General features: G+C 35.9%; 1 protein-coding gene across 1 annotated transcript in view; it reads right to left on the reverse strand.

Moving 5' to 3' along the window:
* Positions 1-9,456: 9,456 nt before the first annotated feature.
* The window catches only part of LOC140169798 (palmitoyltransferase ZDHHC3-like), a 32,431-nt gene continuing 21,729 nt past the window's right edge, over positions 9,457-20,158 (reverse strand). Inside the window, exons 4-9 of the mRNA XM_072193100.1 lie at positions 19,587-19,699; positions 18,134-18,195; positions 15,417-15,510; positions 13,352-13,424; positions 12,062-12,176; positions 9,457-10,692 (exon numbers count right to left, since the gene is read on the reverse strand). Coding sequence (XP_072049201.1) covers positions 10,616-10,692; positions 12,062-12,176; positions 13,352-13,424; positions 15,417-15,510; positions 18,134-18,195; positions 19,587-19,699 — 534 coding nt within the window. The 3' untranslated portion in view covers positions 9,457-10,615. The remainder of the gene's footprint in view (positions 10,693-12,061; positions 12,177-13,351; positions 13,425-15,416; positions 15,511-18,133; positions 18,196-19,586; positions 19,700-20,158) is intronic.

A 20,158-nucleotide genomic window follows, 5' to 3' on the forward strand; every position in this document is an offset into this window, starting at 1 on the left:
ACCTTAATCATCCACATACATACATAGGGTGTAAATTTCAAATATAGTCACCCAATCAGGTAACCCGTTTGAAATGCACATTTCTTGTATGGGCGATTAAGGGCATGTCTTCCAAGTTTCCATCGGGGGTGTATGGATTTCAACTGGAATAGCACAAATTTAAGGAGCCTGTGTGAATTTGTTCATCAGTATGCAGTGATCGTAACGATGTAAGGCAAAAAAACAAATTGTTTCCGTAGGTGGTCTAAAAAGCTACATGCCAAAATGCATTTTTTTTAAGAGTCCAGATGTGTGGTAACATTATGCCTCAGATCACTTACATTTATTGCCAAATCAGTGAAGAGTAGGCTAGATATGAAAATGGAAAGTTTTAGGAAAATTATTAATATTTATTGATTTCATATTGTTTATAAAGAAATGTTCGGAAAAAAAATGTTCAGAATTTTTCTCATCATTTTTTGCTTGGGGAAAAATCCTTTTTTTCTGGATCTGTCATAATAAAAAGCCAGGGAAGCCATAAAATTGCTCCCCAAAAAGAAATATGCATGACCTACGGCAAACAAAATTGTTGTTTTTTTTGCCCCAGATATATATACTGCGCCAATAAAGTATCCTTACACTTGGAAAAATAATCACAAATTCAAAACTGGACAATATTGGGTTAAATTTGTTTTTTCAATAGATGCACTATCTAATCCTGCACATTATGACACCACATTGAATCCAATGTGACCTCAAGAAGTAAAGTTACAAGCAATTGAATAGACGACGGTCAGTTTTAAAAGTGACAAACTGACCTATACAAGGCGCAAAAAGATTCCAACAATAAAGTGAAACAAAGAGACAACACAGTTTCTTCAATGAAGCGGTTATTTAAAGCAATTTTTATTTCAGTTTTTCTTCTCTGTACTTTTCATAACTTTCATTTTCTTTGTCAGTTCTTTTGTTTCAGTTTTCTTTTGTTTTAAATTAAAGCCAAACGCATAAATTAGCCATTCACCACTCTCAAACCAGATGTCTAGTCTGTGGAGTTTTGAATAGGCCAGTTTGTCACTTTCAAAACTGGACCTTCGTCTAATCAAATGCTTGTAACTTTGCTTCTTGAAGTCACATTGGATTCAATGTGGTGTCATAATGTGCAGGATTAGCTAGTGCTTCGATTAAAAAAACAAATTTACCCCAATATTGTTCAGTTTGTGAATTGTGATTATTTTTCCAAGTGTAAGGATACTTTATTGGCGCAGTATATATATTATTTTCCAGTTATTACTCACATTCTGCCAGCATGAAATTTTGTTGAACAACCCATAAGGCACCAGAACCAAATTTGTTCAATCTTCGGCCATCAATGCTTGTTGCAAGTAATGGACTATCAACTTATTAATCAGAATTACTAGTAAATTTGTATTGGTCAATATCGTTACATGCACAGATTCATATGTAATCACAATTAACAATCATCAATCAATTTAAAAAATAATAAGAATTGACCAAGCATCAATGGTCGGTCAAAAGATCAAACTAATTATGTTCTATTGCTTAAGGATTAAAGGCCTTATGGTGCGGTGGTGCAATGTTAATAGGTGATATGATATATTATATGTAGTACATTTACTGTTTCTTAATCTTAAACACACACATGCCTAACTTTTACACCAACTTGCAACAAATTGAAAGTGCTCATATATCCCATTGTCAAATGAAATTCATGCCCAAGACCGAGTCCATGAGGCTTGATTCAAGTCCTTGATTCTCTAGATTGCTCAGGTCCATTGCGATTAAATTCAAATGACAACAAATGTCATTAGAAATATGTTGTATTTGCTTGACTCAAACTGAGTGTAGGATGCCTGGCCGAGCACTGCACAGCGGAGTCGGAAACCTGGAATAGCAATTTGAGACTGGACTCCTTGGCTTCCAACACTGGCTTGATATTTCTATTTGATAAATATAAAGCAAGCTGGTGTATGAAAATTGTTATTAAAGATAGGCACCAGAGACTCGGACTTGAATATGTGAAATCAAACTACAACAGTGCCAAATTACCAATTTTGGTTACATAATCTATCGATGTAGGTACTCACTATTTCTATTGCAATTTAAATACATATACCACAGATTTGATTCATGGGAAACCAATATTGGTGTATTGCTTACATGTTTATTTTGTATTCCGTCGTCACTGGTTCAGAATATCCTAAGTCCTATTAGTATTCCAATAAAATAATACCATGGCATGTACAAAATAGTAAGCATGGTTGATATTAATGTCTTTGAATAAGTTCATCGGGCGTGATAAAATTAATTTAAATATCAAGATTTTGTTGTATAGATTGGGAAGGTGTCAAAGTCGTTGACAAATGATGTAAACAAATGTGATGGACTAGAAATAAAATGTAGATCACAGAGAGGGGGGACAGCTTCTGAAAAAAAAAAATTATTTCAAACTCTAATGGTGACCCGCAGGTCAAATTGCTAGAATTGTACATTAAACACACCTAATTAGACACAATGCAATTTGCAGGCAGCAGCTTAATCAGCGCCAATATTGCAACATTGAAACAAACAACTATACAAACATCCAATCCAACCACATCCCCCAGTATGCAATGAGGATAAAGTGCCTTGCCCAAGGACACAACACGTTGGCACGAGCGGGGCTCGAACTCACCACCTATGCATTATGAGTCGGGCGCCTTATCCACTCGGCCACAGTAGGAGGGTTGAATTCTTCTGTACAGATGAAACGTCTGAAATGCGAGTACAATTCTGGACAACAAAATCTGATATTGAATGGTTGCAAATCTGTCAACATAAATGATTCTCTTATATTAAAGTCCTGTCCAGATAGCACAAAAACAAAGAGCATGGCTATTGTTATTTTTTTTTAATTCAAATCTGTGGTTCAACCTGAGCTTTACAAGTTGGAAGTGTTATCAATTATTTATATAATATGCTGTTTACATCAGCTTACAATCATGTTTTTATATATTTTTTGTTATAAGTTGCAATGCATTGAAAGTGCTAATATCCATGTGTAACTTCCTGCTAGACTTATGTTGGATTTGGGCACACACAATGACTTGTAAGATGACTAAATAGATTATAAAAATGGGTCAACATCTGAAGTAAAACATATACTGACTGAAGCCTATTAACTCCATGAGAACTACCTGCCAAATAGAAATTTTAATTTATTGGCCCAATCAGCAACATTGTTAGAATAATTTCACCACACAAAACAATTGGGGTGAATTATTTGCAAAGCTCCATTCTGATTGGTGATTAAAGTGACGATGTCATGTAATTGACCAATCAGATGCAATGTTACATTGGCAAGTAGTGCTCAGGGGGTTATGTATGTGAATTGCCTACACTCACACTGGTGAAAAAAAAACCAAATCTATTGAGAATCAAGTGTGTTACGTAATCTACATGAAGCTGAATTAAGCATTATACCTCAAAAGAATGGAGACACCACACTAATCTATTCAGAGCATTGTACATGTATCATGTATATAGTCCGGTGTTTCTTTGCATGCAATTTTTCTCTAATAGTGCCGTTGTATTAGTTGGGTTTCAACTGGAATAGCCCATTCCAGGATCTAATCTGTGGTGCTCTAGGGTTGCAAATAATATCAAGATCAAAATATTTTACATCCTGAGAATTTCATATCCAAGTTAAAAAACAAAAACAAAAAAGAAACTAAAAAATTGTACTGAATTTTCCTGTTGTCAAGTGTTTTTTTTTTTTTGAAACACATTTTGCATGAACACTTGTTAGTACATTTTATATCAACAATAAGTTTCTACCAGTAAGATCAAAAAACAAAAACTAAAGTTTGTCTCTCACACATTTTGAAAAATTGCTGTTTAATATATATTTTTAGTAATATATAAGCTATGCGAAAAGCGAGCTCTTTTTGTTGTTGTTGCTGGTTTTGTTTTTACGTGTTTTAGCCTACTTTTTCCTTGTTTTTATTTCCTTTTTGTCAGATAACTATAAAAACTGCCTGTAAACAAGGATCAATGTACAATGTTGGGTTAAGCGCTAGAATGGCTTTCAATTACGTCTGTATAGAGGTTTTTTGTTATTTACTGCTTAATGCTTAAAAATTGATATTTAAAATTGATTTCAATCTTGATTTTGAACTCCAAAGAAATTAAAACCAAAGAATCCAGACTGTGCCATGTTTGCATGCCGCTTATGGATGACAAAATCATGTACCCATGGATTATTTCACCAAACTTTGATTTCAATTTTGTGTTTCTTTGCATTCCATCTGTAATGCAGTACTTAAAGATAGTTGTACTAAATTATAATTCTGTACAACTGGACTTACTATTTTAGATGGCTACAGAATCACGTCATATCCATGATGCATCATCAGGCCTACTGATCTTGAATTACCTCTGTATTCTTGACCTGTGACGTCAAAGTGGTAGAAGTGACACTGGAGTCGTCAAGGAATTTTTCACTAAGCCCAGTTGAACAGAATTATAATTTAGTCCTACTATATTCTACATGGATGATTGAGAATATTCATAAATGCATTACTTAAAGATGTAAATTGTGGTTCGATTTCAGGCTTATGCTGACAAATCCTGGAGTACAACATTTCGGCCTCTATGGGTGACAAACCAATTTGGGGTATTTACCATAGCATTAGGCCAAAAAAAATATTGTTGTGTTGCCCTCAAGTGGCAAAATGGGAAATTTGGGTCGGACGGTCTGATATTTTTTTTTTTTTTTTTTTTTCCAAACCTTCAGTTTTTAAAAATTCCCTCAAATATTAAATAACTAGCGGGATACCCGCGCTCCGCGCGGGTCCCCGCTAGATGGGTTAATGGGAGCGATCACTAAAACAGGAGGAATTACTGAAAAGGTAGATTCATTGAAAAGGTCAATTTTATTCTTCTAAACCTGTCCCTTCTGGCAGTTCATTTAGCTTCTTTCTTTCTTTTCAGTTCCTTCTACATGGGCCTAGTTTGTTCCCATTAAAAAAAAATTACTATTTAGCTTGTGATTTCCCGTTTCCATGTTAATTCTGTTCTCATTATTTTAGCTTCTCTTTTCTTATATTTCCTGATTAATTTTAATCTAATTTTGGCTTTTTTTCTTACGTTTCCTGATTAGTTTCTTTATTTCCTTCTTTATTTTGCTCCCGTGTCATTTAGTTACTGTAACCATAACCCGTATCTTTATTGTCTTCTTTTTCTTTTCTTTTTTATTCATTTATTCTTTCTTTCTTTTTTAAGTTTCTTCTACATAGATCTATTTTGTTCCAATAAATATATGCTGTTATTCTCCGTTTCCATGTTATTTATTTATTGATGTTAGTTATTATTATTTGATACTTTATAAATATAATCTACCCTTTCTTACGTTTGTCGCTTTTTTTCTACATAGTTATTTTGTTCCCATTTATCATATTTCCTGCTTAGCGTGTGATTTCCGTTTGCATTTAATTATGTTCTCATTGTTTTAGCTTCCTTTTTCATGAATTATTTATTTATTTACTCTAATCCACAACCCTGTACCCATAACCCATCCATAGTAGGCCTACCTTTTAAGTTTTGTCCTACTTTCTTTTCTTTTCTATTTCTCTGTACGGAAAGTTGGCCTATGGCCTAGAATAAATAATGAAATTGTACACCGACTGTCTGCATCACCACTCTAGTCTACCAGACCACTGTTTTCTACGTGACCTTAGTGATGACGCAAAGACCTGATTCACGCGTCATAGCCTTAATTTCTTGGCTGCCAACCTCGATGCAGAGGGGAAAATGGGGTAGCGTAGCTCTCGCGTGAGGGACGAAAAGCTCGTAAGATCATTATTAAATTATGCGCTGTTGTGCATCTAGATAGCCTGAATCATTTCTTGGCTACCTCGCAGTTGGCAGAAAACGGGCCATGTTGCTCTGCGTATGGTTTTTAATGGAAATATTATTACGCCGTTCACATTGTCCTTATTACCCACAATGCTACTGACTGCGATTTTGTATAGCAACACGACAGTTTTTATGTTATTCTCTTAGTTACCATCAATTTTTGCAAAAAGCGAATGTCCGATGGAAAAATGGCAATATGTACCGATCAATATACCACTAAATCAAAGCCGAAAGTCTAGGCAATTCGGAGAACACTCGCGCACAAGATGGACAATCTTCCTTTTATTTATATAGATGCTTCTTCAATTTAGGGACATTTTGACTTCTGGATACCTGTTAGACATCAATTAAAGACTAGTCTTTCAATAAAATAATAATTTTTAGTGAAAAACATTGAGTTTTTGAATAAATCTGTAAAAATCATCATTCAAAAAACAAAAAAAATTGTGACCCTGATTTTTCAGGATTTAGGGTAGGACGGTTGAGGGCAACACAACAATTTTTTTTTTGCCTTATGCACTGGCCAGTTGTTCCTGGTCTAATCTAATCAACTGTCACATAAAAACCGGCACACACATTGCACTGAAAGCTCCATGTAAGTGGAATTCTTATAGTTGTGCGAAATACAATAAAAAAATTTACCTCATAAATTATCCAACTTCTTTAACATTTAATATAACATTTAATAATATAATACTGTTCATGATTTCGTATATATAATTTTTTTCACCTTCTGTTCTTATGAATTACACCAATTTATACTGCTAATTTAAGATGCATTAACAACAGCCTAACTTTTCAGTGGATGGTACAATATATATTTGTCAGCTTATGGAGTTAAATGCTCTTTTCCTTAAAAAGTTTTAGCATTGGGCTACGATTAAATACATTGTATTCCAGTTAAACCCATATACAAAGGACTATTCAAATTGGATATCCATACACCCCCATGGAAGACATGACCTCAATCTCCCACAAAGAGGGTGTAGATTTCGAGTCACCATGGATGAAAAGACCATGTACAAGCAGTCAAGTCTCTGCATCGCCCGATTGTTTCACGAAATGCGACAGGCAAAACTGCTACGCACTTACCGCATATTTTTTACGGCACAATCGAACAAGTGGCCCTCATGAATATGCAAGAATTCACAGCATACAATATGCGCCTTGATCTATTTGTAAAAGGCGCTATATAAATCTTGTATGTATGTATGTATGTATGTATGTATGACTTTGACTGTTGATACATGGTCTGTAGCAGTTTGTGGGAGCCCATTTGAAATTCTCACTCCGTGTGTGGAAGATTAAGGTCATGTCTTCCACAGGGGTGTATTGAACTGAATAGCCTTCATATGTAAGCATACTCAGATGTAGCCTAGCATCAAGAAAGGGATTATATAGCTTACGGAATAAAGCTGTCTAATCCCTCAATGAAGTTTTGACATTGTGAATGCTTACAAGAAGAAGGGTTAGAACCCAAGTTTTGAGTAAACACATGATTAATACGCCAACATGACTAAATCTATTCATCATTCTTTGGACATGAATAAACTTATTATTCAATTCCTTGTGGCAAATTCGACTTACGCCTTGTGTCACTTTGAGTTTGGCAGTGACGTCAAAACAAATCTCTATGTGAGAAAGCTTTCCAATTGTGCCACCTATACACACAAGCCTATTATGCTGTGATTCCCAGAACAGTGTGCGTTTCAAGGCTCCGCAACATAAAATATGCAGTGCATCACTATCAAAGTCAAATTAAAGCAACACAAGGTACGGCTTTAAGTGAAATATTATATTATAAAAAACTTCACAGCTCTTTATTCAGTCGATTCACAATACGATGCACCACAAGCTCTTACCAGTCAAAATTTTTGACCTTCAGGGTTGACATCATCATTAGAGCTACCATTATTTTTCATGCGAGAGTGATAATGATAATGGAGGCACATCATATTGAAACCAATAGTCACTTGGAAAAATCTGCATTTTTGCATAATTAATGTAACCAAAATTTGATTAGCCAATGACTATGTAACAAATTTATCATCTCAAGGTGCTATTCCAGTTGAAGTCCATACACTCCATATGGAAGATATTACCTTAATCTCCGACAGAAGGGGTGTAGCTTTCAAATAATCACCAATTCATGTAACCCATTTGAAATTCACACTCCCTGTGTGGAAGATTAAGGTCATGTCTTCCATAAGGGTGTATGGAATTCAACTGTAATAGCCCTATATAATATTTTATCAAGCAAAACAATACAACACAAATAATTAAAATATATCAATAACTGATCATTTTGATAAAAAATCATAACAAAATTAAATCCAGCCAGTGATTTCACAAATTTTCACAATACATAAAATTTTTTGATCTGTTCCTTTTACTCAAAAATCCATTCTGACTTTTAAAGACACAAATCCTCAATATGGAATCAGCAATTGCATCATTTATAATAATCAGACTGAATTGTAAAGACTAGTTTGCATCAGACAATCAACACCTGTGATTGGTTAGTAGCGCATAAAAAGGAAGGTTGATTCATCTGGTGCCTTCATCGGAGAAAAGGAATTGAAAAAAATTGTGAAAATTTACAGTAGTTTTACAATGCTAAAAGCAACTTATAGGCACTGTTGACATGGTGCCTTCAGGAAAGAAAGTTTCAGTGCAAAATTAAATTGTTTTACTGCTGTGTTCAGAAATTTCAATCATCACAACAAATTGTGACCAAATCGTTTCTGAGTTTGATTGACAGGTGAAATCAGGTCAGATGGAAACTAGTATAGCCTTCAGCTTGAGTAGATGTCTCATTAAAGACAAACCATCACCATATGCTAATTAGGGCCAGGGGTTACTAACCCTAACCCTTACCCGAGCCCTCACTCTAACCCTAACCCCCGTAACCCCTGACCCTAATTACCATATGGTGATGGTCTGTCTTAAATGAGACATCTACTTCAACTTAGTAGTTGTAGAATAAGATTATGAAAGACAAGTTCAGATGTGTGAACAGAAAGTCAATCTTTGCATTTTTAAAGTAGAAATCAAAAACCCAAAGAGATTTTTGACATTTCTTTCTATTCCATTTAAAATCTACAACTACCCCTGTGGAAGATTTTGAAAATATCTTCTACATTAAGGAGTATGAATTTCAAATGGAATGAATACATTAGGTAGCTCCATTTGAATTTCATACACCCTCTGAGAAAGATTTATCCTATTGGTTAATGTTTTGATTCCATTTGAATTCAGAACTCCCCTGTGAAAGATATTTCACAAATCTTCCACAGGGGTAGTGTGGGCACTAAATGGATTCATCCAATGTATGGGCTGATGCACAATTAAATGGGGAGAAAAAGTGTGTCTTTTAGATCACACTTTTAAGTATACAGGTGACCTGTTCCCACGAAAAGAGTGTAAAGTGGCAAGTTGGTGGTTTTCAGACCTTCCTACATGTATTGTTGAGTTTGCTATTCTTTGTTTCAAGACACCTGTATATCCAGTGGTATGTCTATGGGGACATAATATACTATACTCTGTATTCAAATCTATCCCCATTCAAAGGATATACTATAATACCTCTACCAATACAGGTGTCTTCATGCAAAGAACATCAACTCAACTGTTGGAATGTCTGGAAATCCCAACTTGAGACTTTATGCCCATTTTGTGGAAGCAGGTCACATTATGTAACCCTTTACAGCAAAAGGTACCTTAAGTCAGCCAGGCTAGCTGAGATTTGGTGACTGAAATTTGCAAAATATAAAGTAATAAGAAAATATATTGTTCTTAACTTGAAATCTTCACTATGGTATCATTTTAAGGCTTATTTTATTGTCTGCCTAATGAATATCCACTTCCAAAAATATTACCCCCTGAGGTACCTTTTGCTATAAATGGTCACATCTATGGCCAGAAAAAGTCATATAATTGTTTCACTCAATCTATAAAATATTGCAATTTCATCACATTTCTTCAAAACATCTTCATGTGCTTGCTTGCATGCTTTAAAATGTCAGTGAAGCAAAATCCATACCTTTTGAACAAATCACACACTCACACACGTGCAAATGCAGACATAAAAACAGCCTTCATCTCAACTTTCCTCTGTACGACGATATAACGTATTAGTCAGATTTCACACATGAGCTCAACTTTTATTATAGCCTAATTCCATACCAAATAGTGCTCAATAAAATCATTTGAGCAAAGAGGTATTTCTTTTTTGGCTCACCCTGTGAAACTAGCTTTTATTTTCATCTTCAGAAATCTTATGCTGGTTTCATACGTTCTGCCACTATAGCCGCTGAGCGGTGTGACGCTTCATCATGCTGCTTGTTCTTGTCTGCAAGAGGAGCGGCACACCGCTGAGCAGCAGCAGCATGACTCTGACAGCCGCTCTGGCCGCTCACCATCGTTCCAAAATCGTATCTTGTTCTCATACGTCAGAAAGGCACCGCTCCGAGTTGACTTGAATTCAACTCACAGCAGTCCTGCCGCTGGTCACCGCTAGCGTTTCAAGTGCGACTGCGCAGTGAAGTAATATCATCTTCAGAGCGGCAAGCGGCAGGAAAGTATGAAACCAGCATTAGTCCAATACATCCATCTAATATACATACAAACACTGTAAGCTTGTAAGCTTTCCCTGTGTAATTCCCAATATATCTATCTACAAACCTGCCACATGCTTGATGATAAGCAGTATCTTTACCCTGTGTCATACTTGGAATTTTGGTGGTGTGAGCAGCGGTTGCCTTGACGACCTGAATGGGCACATCCAGCAATAAACTGGACCTACAAAACAAATACAAATGAAAGATAATCAGAGAATGCATATACCGGTATAGGCCAAACCTTTTGTGACATTTTAATGACACAGTAATTGGTACCATATCTAATTTTGTCCTATAGCACAATCGGTGCCCGGTTAGGTAACAATGACTCTTTGTGCCATACCCTGGTGATGTAATACATTGTATCAAGCATAATAATTAACATTAGCATAGTATTATTGTTTTTCTGTTAATTAAAAAAAGCACTATGCAAATGTTTAGGGTACGATAGAAAGAGTGATCTGTACCTCTCGGGGCACCAGCAGCACTATAGGACCAAATTATATTGTTTTTTCTTCTTTGCATTATAGTACTGTCTACAAGATTCCATAGTTCAACTTCTTCATCTAGTATACAGTTATCTTCAAATGAACACACAAAAATCATTTGAATTTGTTCACAGACCCAAGAACACTCCTGAAAACTCAATGGTTCACCTGTGTATTTAAGATTTATTCTTCATGCTATACCTCAATGTCTTGTATTGTCGTACAGGCTTTAAAGAGAAACACCACCAGAGCTGTTTTCCTGGGGTATTGTCAAATTAATCAGTGACAAGGTTACACTGTAAAAAGGAAACTACTCGTATTGGACGAACCACCTCGTTTTAGAGTGCCCATGAACAATGGTGGATTAGCTTTGTTATCCTGGCAATACAAGTAGCAAAACAAGGTACAAAACGAGTACTTATTACACCAATGTGAAGTGTTTTGCCACCCATCATTAACAAATTGATAAACTAGACAATGCTCCATACAAATAGTGGCCAGAAGATCTCGAATTAGTTCTCATATTAGTACTCGTTTTGAATGTTACAGGGAATTAAAAACAAGGTGGTTTGTCCAATACAAGTTACTTTTTTTTCACAGTGTTATCTCTGAATTTGACAGGTGCTAATTAATATTTTAATGTTATTGCATTAATTAGCACCTGTCAAACCTGTCACTGATTAATTTGATAACCAGGAGAGTTTGGTTCACCCCAGAAGAACTGCTCTGGTGGGGCTTCCTCTTTAAGGTTAACCTTTATTCACATTGTTTTTAGTTATGGCTAAAACTGGACAAATATGTGACATGATCAAGGGGAATGAGTCACATGTCGACCCTGGTCGAAAATGAGTTTTACATGTATTTCTAAAGAGGACATTTAGGGCATTCAGAAACTGACAACCCCATGTTGATACACCTTTTATTTGCAAAGTCACGTCAATTTATCAATTGCTGAAAACAATAGAAAACAAAAGAATTTCAATGCTTTCGTTGCCAATATCTCAAAAAGCAATCTCATCTGCCTTATTACACTTAATTTGTGTAGGCAATTGAGCACCTTACCTTTTCCAAACACTTCACTTAGTAATACCATTTTACTTTTGGACGGCCTGATACGTGGACTTCCTTTTTGTTGCACATGCTCTATTGCAGTTTCATCTTCAAATATGGCTTGCAACTGAAACGACAAAAATGATTTCTTTAAATTCGATATGGTACCTACCAATGACAAATATTTATGAGTGAGAATTTCAGAAGTTTTCACAAATAAATCAGTCACAGGGTAAAGAAAAGATATGTTAATGGGCCCTTAAAAACCAAAGAGAGGGACCTTAAAAAAAAAAAGCAAAGAAAACATACAATAATGGGTTCATAAGAATCTTGGCCCAAGTTTCTTAGGAATTAGCCAATATTTGACGAGGGGGAGGGAAGCTGGTCCAGCAATTATCCCATCATATTACTGCTAATTGTGCTAAATATTTCTGACCCAATTTAAGCTGATAATTGACCAATATAGCAAATTTTTATCTTATCTAATGTCATATTTGACCATTTTTGGTTGAAAATGTTAAGTTTTCCTACTTAATCCATGAGCGTTAAGTCTATCACTTCAACAAGTGATTCAAGGATATTACAGCAACCTGCATCCCCCCAATGTCATAAAGCAATTGGGGCCTATGTGTTCATTATACCCTGGGTTCGTAATAGCTCCTGGCAGCCCTGAAATACAGTCCAGCCCTATTATCCTGCCATGATGGGACCAAGCATATTGGCAGCATAAGTAGAAGAATCTGTGTATCTGTGGTTAATGCAAGAATCCATATCTGCAATAGCTGCCATATTTTTAGATGTGTACAATATTATACTGGAAGACAGAGATAAAAAGATGTTGTCATCTATCAATCAAACTCGAGCACGGTTTGTTTACAAATGTTGTAATGATATGAGTTGCTGAACGCGGCGGTAAAAGCGGCCGCCTTTTTGTTAATTTTGCACCTTCAAACATACAAACCGTCTCAAAAGTTAAGTCTTTATAGTAGGAAACTTTCTTTCGCGAAGGCACCAAGTCAACAATGCCTAGAAAATTTGCTTTTTGCCTTGTAAAAGTACGTAATTTTTTGCCATGTTCTGCTATTCCTTTTCTCCGATTGGCACCAGATAAATCAACCTTCCTTTTACGCGCTATTAACCAATCAAGGATCGTAGGGAATTTGATTGACAGTGACGTCAGATGCAAACTAGTATTTTTATCTGTCTTTCATTATAGAATGCAGAAAACTGTCAAATGTCTATAGGGCAGCTATTGCAGACAGGGCATGCATTGCACAAAACCAGTTAATTTCATATACTTACTTGATCACACCCAATGGCACAAATAAAGAGACCAAATAATATTGATACTACCACCAGTACTATTGTGTGTGCTCTGAAAAATACAATTTGTGTTTGAAGTTTCATTAAAATTTCTGTAAACAGGATGTTAGACTTATCAAGAGAGTTTTTCTTTTATCAAAATCAATTTGAAGTTGTTGACAGTTTTGTCAGTGAGCCACTGACTTTATCAAAGCTTGGTGATGTTGTGATGATCCAACAGCTGATGACTGGCGGGAAGTTATGTCACTTCTAGTAGCGATGTTAGTCTTGCTAGCAATCTTCAGAAGTGGATCATACACGTAACTTAGATTGAAGACCCCCTCGTCTCTGTTTGATTCCTTAACCCATCTTGCTTTCCTAACACTCTCTCTCTCCAAGATTTTAGGTTGTCTACAATCTAAGTCATGTGTATGATCCACTTCTGAAGACTGCTAGCAATCTACTAACATCGCTACCGGAAATGACATAACTTCCCGCCAGTCATCAGTTGTTGGATCATCACAACAACACAAAGCTTTGATAAAGTCAGTGGCTTACTGACGAAACTGTTAGCAAGAAAAACTAGTAAGTTTTCTTCAAATTGGTTTTGACAAAAGAAAAACTCTTGATTCGTTAATTACCAAACCTGATGAATTTGTTCCGAGGATGTTAGACTTCTTGACCAATGACACGTCAGGTTTGAATTGTAAAACCTATTTTCCCAATTGTTTTCTATTTTGTGTTTAAAATTTTTAAGTCACGCCGCTTGCACTTTTCTGCAAGCGGAACGGCACGTCAGCACTCAGCGGCATGACTCTGAAAGCCAATGTTGTTTCTCATGACAAAAAAGACGTAAAACGAATAGCGATATGCACACAGTTTATAAGTCAAGACGTAAGATGAATAGCGATAAGCACAAATTGTATACGTCACTGATTCAATGATACACATGCATGTGATGTGTTTAGCCAACACTGGATCGGGGAACTCTCTGAATAAAACCGGAGATAGCCGGATTTGATATACAGTAAGCCAAAAAATTAAGGTACCAGTTATGTTTACCCTTGCATATCCTAAACAAAGACAGATATGTCATAATTGGAACCAGCAGCCAATAGCTGCATCTTTTAGCTTCAATTTAAGACCTCATTTGTTGAAATTGTTCAAGAAAAAAAGATATGACGATCCAAAAACCCAAGGAAGATGCCAATGTAAAAGTTGCAGTTTGCTGCATTGCGTGCCCTATTGATTTGCACACAATGCGTTCACGAACAAGATAACCAGCGCCGTGCTTCCATTGATTAACATGTTAAAATTAGCTTCGTGCTTTCATTGATTAGAACACAAAAGTGCAACTTTTGATTTCATTTCTTTATTAGGTTTTAGACCACCGTTTCTTTAATTTTCAATCAATTTCAACAAATGAGGTCTTAAATCAGAGCTAAAGAGTACAGGTATTGGCTGCTTGTTTTAATTTTGACACATTTCTCTTTATATAGGATATGCAGGAGTGAAAACAACTGGTACCTTAATTTTTTGGCTTACTGTATATACGGTATACCGCATTCATTCCAATAAGCACCCAGGGCGCTTTTAAACAAAGTCATTTTGGGTGGGCACTTATTTTTTACCTTGTTTACCTAATTTTTTCGTAAGGGGCGTTTAGTAGAGACAAATTTACGTATGTTATAAAAAGGGTACTGAGACGTTCTAATAGCTTTTCTGATGCAGAACATGTTTTGCAAGTTTACGCAGGACTTCAAATTCTCAAGCTATTTCACTGTATCAACGTCTAGTCACTTCAACATCAATGGTACCCTTAAGCAAATTGAAAATACCCTGGGTGGGCGCTTATTGGGGGTATGGGCGCTTATTGGAATGAATACGGTATATATATAATTTAAATGTAATCAAAGCACTTCAGTCTTTCACATGGTATTTTGGTACATGGGCATTACATTACAATCATGCAAAAAGCAGAAATCAGAAAAATGAAAAATTGAGGGTGTCACTGTTTATGTGGAGCAAATCACACATTATGGTTTTAAACACATTGTTTACTTACATTCTTGAATTCTTGAGCTTTTCATTGTTACATGGTGGGCAGTCATGTGTCCAACTAACAATAATTAACACTAAGGCATACACAGCTGCACAACCTGTAACATGTATAAGGACAAAAACAAAGTATCAATCAACAGGAATGTCACTACACCAGTCGGCCGCAATCAGCATTCAGTGCTAACGACCAACAAAACCTGTACTGTAACGCATACAGAAAAAGTCACATACCAATGAGCAGGAACGTTACTACTAGTATGCCAATTGGCACCGATCTGCCAGATCCGACACTCAAGTGCTGATGATCGGCATTAGCCCTTACTGAAGCCTTCCCGAACATCACTAAAAATACTGAATATTTCCACATTTGGTATATCCCTTATGCAGTATTTTGTGCTTGAAATGTGAACATTGGTTCATATGAACCAATTGGTAACTTACTATCAATGGTAAATTAACCCATGATGATAGGGTTCGCACTAGGGTTTGAAAGTAAGGGGTTCTTAACCCCCTGATTCTCTAAAAACAGTGAGTTTTCCTACAGATTTAAAGGAGGATTTTGCGATCCTAGCATCCTCTTTTTATGACATTTTCCTGTAGATATCCAAGAAAAAATTTATGCCCAAATTTTCAGTTGATTCCGATTTTGCGATTGCGAGTTATGCAAGATTATACGTATTACACTGCTCCATAAGCCACTGTTGTAATTTCGTTTTGGTATACCAGAACGAAATTCAAATTTGACAATATTTTTGCTAAACGAATTAATTTCCAGAGGATTCCGATGGTATAAAAATCTCAACTTTTTTTGAGAAAAGTGGGGGGATGAGGCTGTGGATTACGAAATGCCCTTTTAAGGGGTTTTAGTAATTGACAACCGTGACAAATTCTACAACCCTAAAATAGCATCTATTACCTGCACACACGATGCAGAATTCATCATACGGTATTCCACTTGAATGAATTGGACATCTCCTGCACACAATTTTTGTTGTACAGTTGCACTTGTTTGGTTTTTGACCTATTTTGAAGATTTATTAAGCCGATCATACGATCAAATTTATAAACATGCAACGGCAATGATGACATGAGCAAGTGCTTTTCCCAAAGAGGCCAAACCTGGCAAAACTGATTTCCGTTTGTGCAATCTCTAGGTTAGCCAGATCAATCTCAATACGCCACGTTCCAAGTGTGGTTTAGTGAGATCGATCTCGCTAGGCCACAATACTGGTATTTGGCATGGATAACAATAACTCTCTGAAGGGAAAGTCCCGTAAATGTTTTGCACGCCAGAAAACCCCTTTGTTTCATCAAAACACAAATTTCTTGAGCGAAAATGAGAAAAACATGCCCAAGATCGAGCAAAACGCAAGTTAGCGTGAACCCTGCATGATGAGTAGCTTTTAATCCTTTAACATTGATCCCCATCCACACAATAATTACCATTGACCATCTTACCTTAGGTAAATTCTGTGTACGTCAACTTTTGGGCAACATTTTTGATAGGCAATAAAAATAATAACTTTTTCCCTGAAAATAGTTTTTGCCATATTGAAATTCATACACTACATAGCCCACTTGCTCGAAACAGTGACATCAGTATTTTGTTGCACTTACTTTGCATGTGTACAGAGGCAAATCCACAATTCAATACTTCGCCTATTGGAGCACGCACTGTAGGGACTGTATTTTAAAATGAGCAGGGGAGCAATAAAGTACTCTCCTGGAGCTTTTAAGGAGAGCAGTAGGGAACAACATGAAAAGCTCTCCTGTGGCAATCAAGGAGAGCTTTTGTGACTGAATATATTTGCACACAGATAGGACATTCACTGACGGATATCAGAACACTTTTTCTGAAAATTGATTTTCAAAATCGCAAATATTTTACAAATTTTCTGATCTATTTCATACTAATTTGCATGCTCCCTACGTTGGCATATCTCTTCATTTCAGAATTGTTCTCTGAAAACCAGATTGTGTCGTTTAAATTTTTAAATGCCCACTGAACATTGAACAACCTTGATAAATATCTATCATTTTAAAGTAATATATACACCAGGCACAAAAAGAAACTCGTCAGTTATATTCATCCTTGCTGTTCAATAACTTGATAATTTTGGATTATTCTGAAATATACATTTTGTTAATTGGACTTTGCTTTCTCATTTGACACCCTGTTAGTGCAAAGCGAACAAGAATTGACCAAGATATCGCCTCCAAAGCCTCAAACCCCAAAATCAAAAGTTGCATTTTCAACGATTTTCAATGGGAACGATCGTTGTATTGCACACAAGCACCACGGGCCAATCAATAAAGCACACAGTGTAACAGGCACAATTGAATCGTTAAAATTGCAACTTTTCATTTTGGGGTTTGAGAGTTTGAAGGCGCATATCTTGGTCAATTCTTGCTCAATGTTCACAAACAGGGTGTCAAATGAGAAAGAAAATTCCAATTTAAAACAAAATGTATTCAGAATAATCCCAAATTATCAAGTTATTGAACAGCAAGGATGAATATAACTGACGAGTTTCTTTTTGTGCCTGGTGTAGTTAATCAAAACAGCTGAAGATAGTGCTCGATACTATTAGATAGTAGAGCGTGTTCAGCTATTTATCTGATGATCGCCGTTTTAGGCGTGAAACTCAGAGTAATAAATCATGCTGTTATAACATAATTACGCTGTTTTATGTATTTTATCATTTTAAAGTATATACTTACCAACATAAAAGAGAAATTGTAGAAAATATTTCTGATTAAATTCACCCACACAATTATTGATCCTGGGAGAAAAAAAAAAATGAGAAAAGTAAAATTTGATTAAAGTATTGACATTGTACTAGGCATGGTCTAATGGGATTGATTGTGCAGTTTCACAAAGGCATTAAATCTATGGAATATAGCTGAAGGTTGCATGCAAAAAATGCTATGTAGTCTGATAAGCATCTCACCAGACCAGGGATATTACACGTGGATTATTCCTAGCTTTTCAGTGTATATTTGATCACAAATAAATTTTCTGTGCAATATTTGTTGTGATTAAATCATTTAATTTTTAATTTTTTCCCCTTAAAACTAATAAAAAGTTGACTAATTCTAAAAACTCATGGTCCATTCAGTACTGTATGGTGCAACCATTTTAGTCGCATTGGCGACTAGATTTTTTCGGACTAATGCGACTAAACCTTTATTCCCTGGCACCAATGGTGACCAACAGTGTTCGAAATATGCCTCAAAAAGTTACCGGCTAGCCGGGCTTGACCTTAAAAAGTTACCGGCCAGCCGGGCCAGCAACTAGATGCCAGTCAGAAAAGTTACTGGCCAGGCCAAAAAGTTACAGGCCAACGGCCCTATTTTGAAAGCTGGTGACGAACTGTTTAAGCCAGCAAATATATAGTAGATCATCGGTCAAAAGTTTTTATTGTTTTTAAGCACTCAAGATGGCGTCATAGTCAAAAAGAACTTTGAATTTTATGAACCTTTTTCGGAACAAGGAGAAGGAGGATGAAACAATAAAATCAGGGAATCCAACAGCTATTGATACTATTTTACGCTAGTTAAATATGTAAGCTCATAGAACTGGAAATGGAATTAAGCCAAAAAAACTGGGTCCATTGGATGCAGTATTTGACCTTATTACATGTAGCACCCTTCAACATTTCATGGGAATGCTTAAAGGATGTCTCCGGCAATCTCATCTTTATGCCTTCTGTTAGAAAATTAATTATCAAGCACAAATCATTTTAAACAAACCCATATTGACCATAAAAACAAATTAATAAAGCCGTCTCTCAACACGTGATATGCAAAATTCACGGGCGCCAAAATTGTCAAGTGCAATGACGTCCCAGTAATACAATGAAGGCTGACAACAATTGAGCACAATATGACGTCATTGCACTGGACAATTTTGGCATGGGAATTTTGAATATCGAGTGTTGAGAGCTGGTTATTTTTATTCGTTTTTATGGGCAATATGAGTTTAAACCATGTGATTGTGCATGATAATCATTTTTCTAACATATAAGGCATAATGTTGTTATTGCCAGAGACATCCTTTAACTCAGTTACAGGAAGTAGTATCATCCTCTCCTTAACTTGAACACATGAACATTTGGGCAATGCACTGAACCTTGGATAATTTTAGTTTACTTTATTCAATCATAACACATACCATGGACAGTGGTGGTCCATTTTTCTTACACAGCGCCTACATATCCTACAATGATGTGCTCTAGGTGGTCTGTAGGCCTCACATTTCTGACAAACAGTCCAACTTCCTCCCTCCTGTAAGAAATACAAACAAGTATTGCCTTAGATTAAGTCAAATGCTCAGAATGATGTCTGAAAGGCAAACACAGTTCACTTAAACAGCTCTTTTGGAAGCCACCACTTTTCAGTAGATATTATGAGAGTCAATCTTTTACAAAAAGGCTCTTCTATTTCAGAGGCACACTTTCTTCAGAAGATAAGTATGTAAGAAACAACTTACTTTGTACCAGTCTTTTTTACTGGAGTTTTAAAATGCTGTACAAAAAGGGCAGTATGCAGCCAAAATACAGTTACTATAGATACATGTACAATGGTACATTGATGTACAATGGTACATTGATGTACAATGGTACATTGTACATGCACTTTGGTCCTGAAGCAGTCCCAGTTAAACCTCACAAAAGCTTAAGAGGTTTATACTAACTTGCAGTGCATGATTTAAAGTATGCATTTGTGATACTGGTAACTTGCTAT

Source organism: Amphiura filiformis, chromosome 14 (genome assembly GCF_039555335.1).
Source record: "Amphiura filiformis chromosome 14, Afil_fr2py, whole genome shotgun sequence".
NCBI classification, from domain to species: domain Eukaryota; kingdom Metazoa; phylum Echinodermata; class Ophiuroidea; order Amphilepidida; family Amphiuridae; genus Amphiura; species Amphiura filiformis.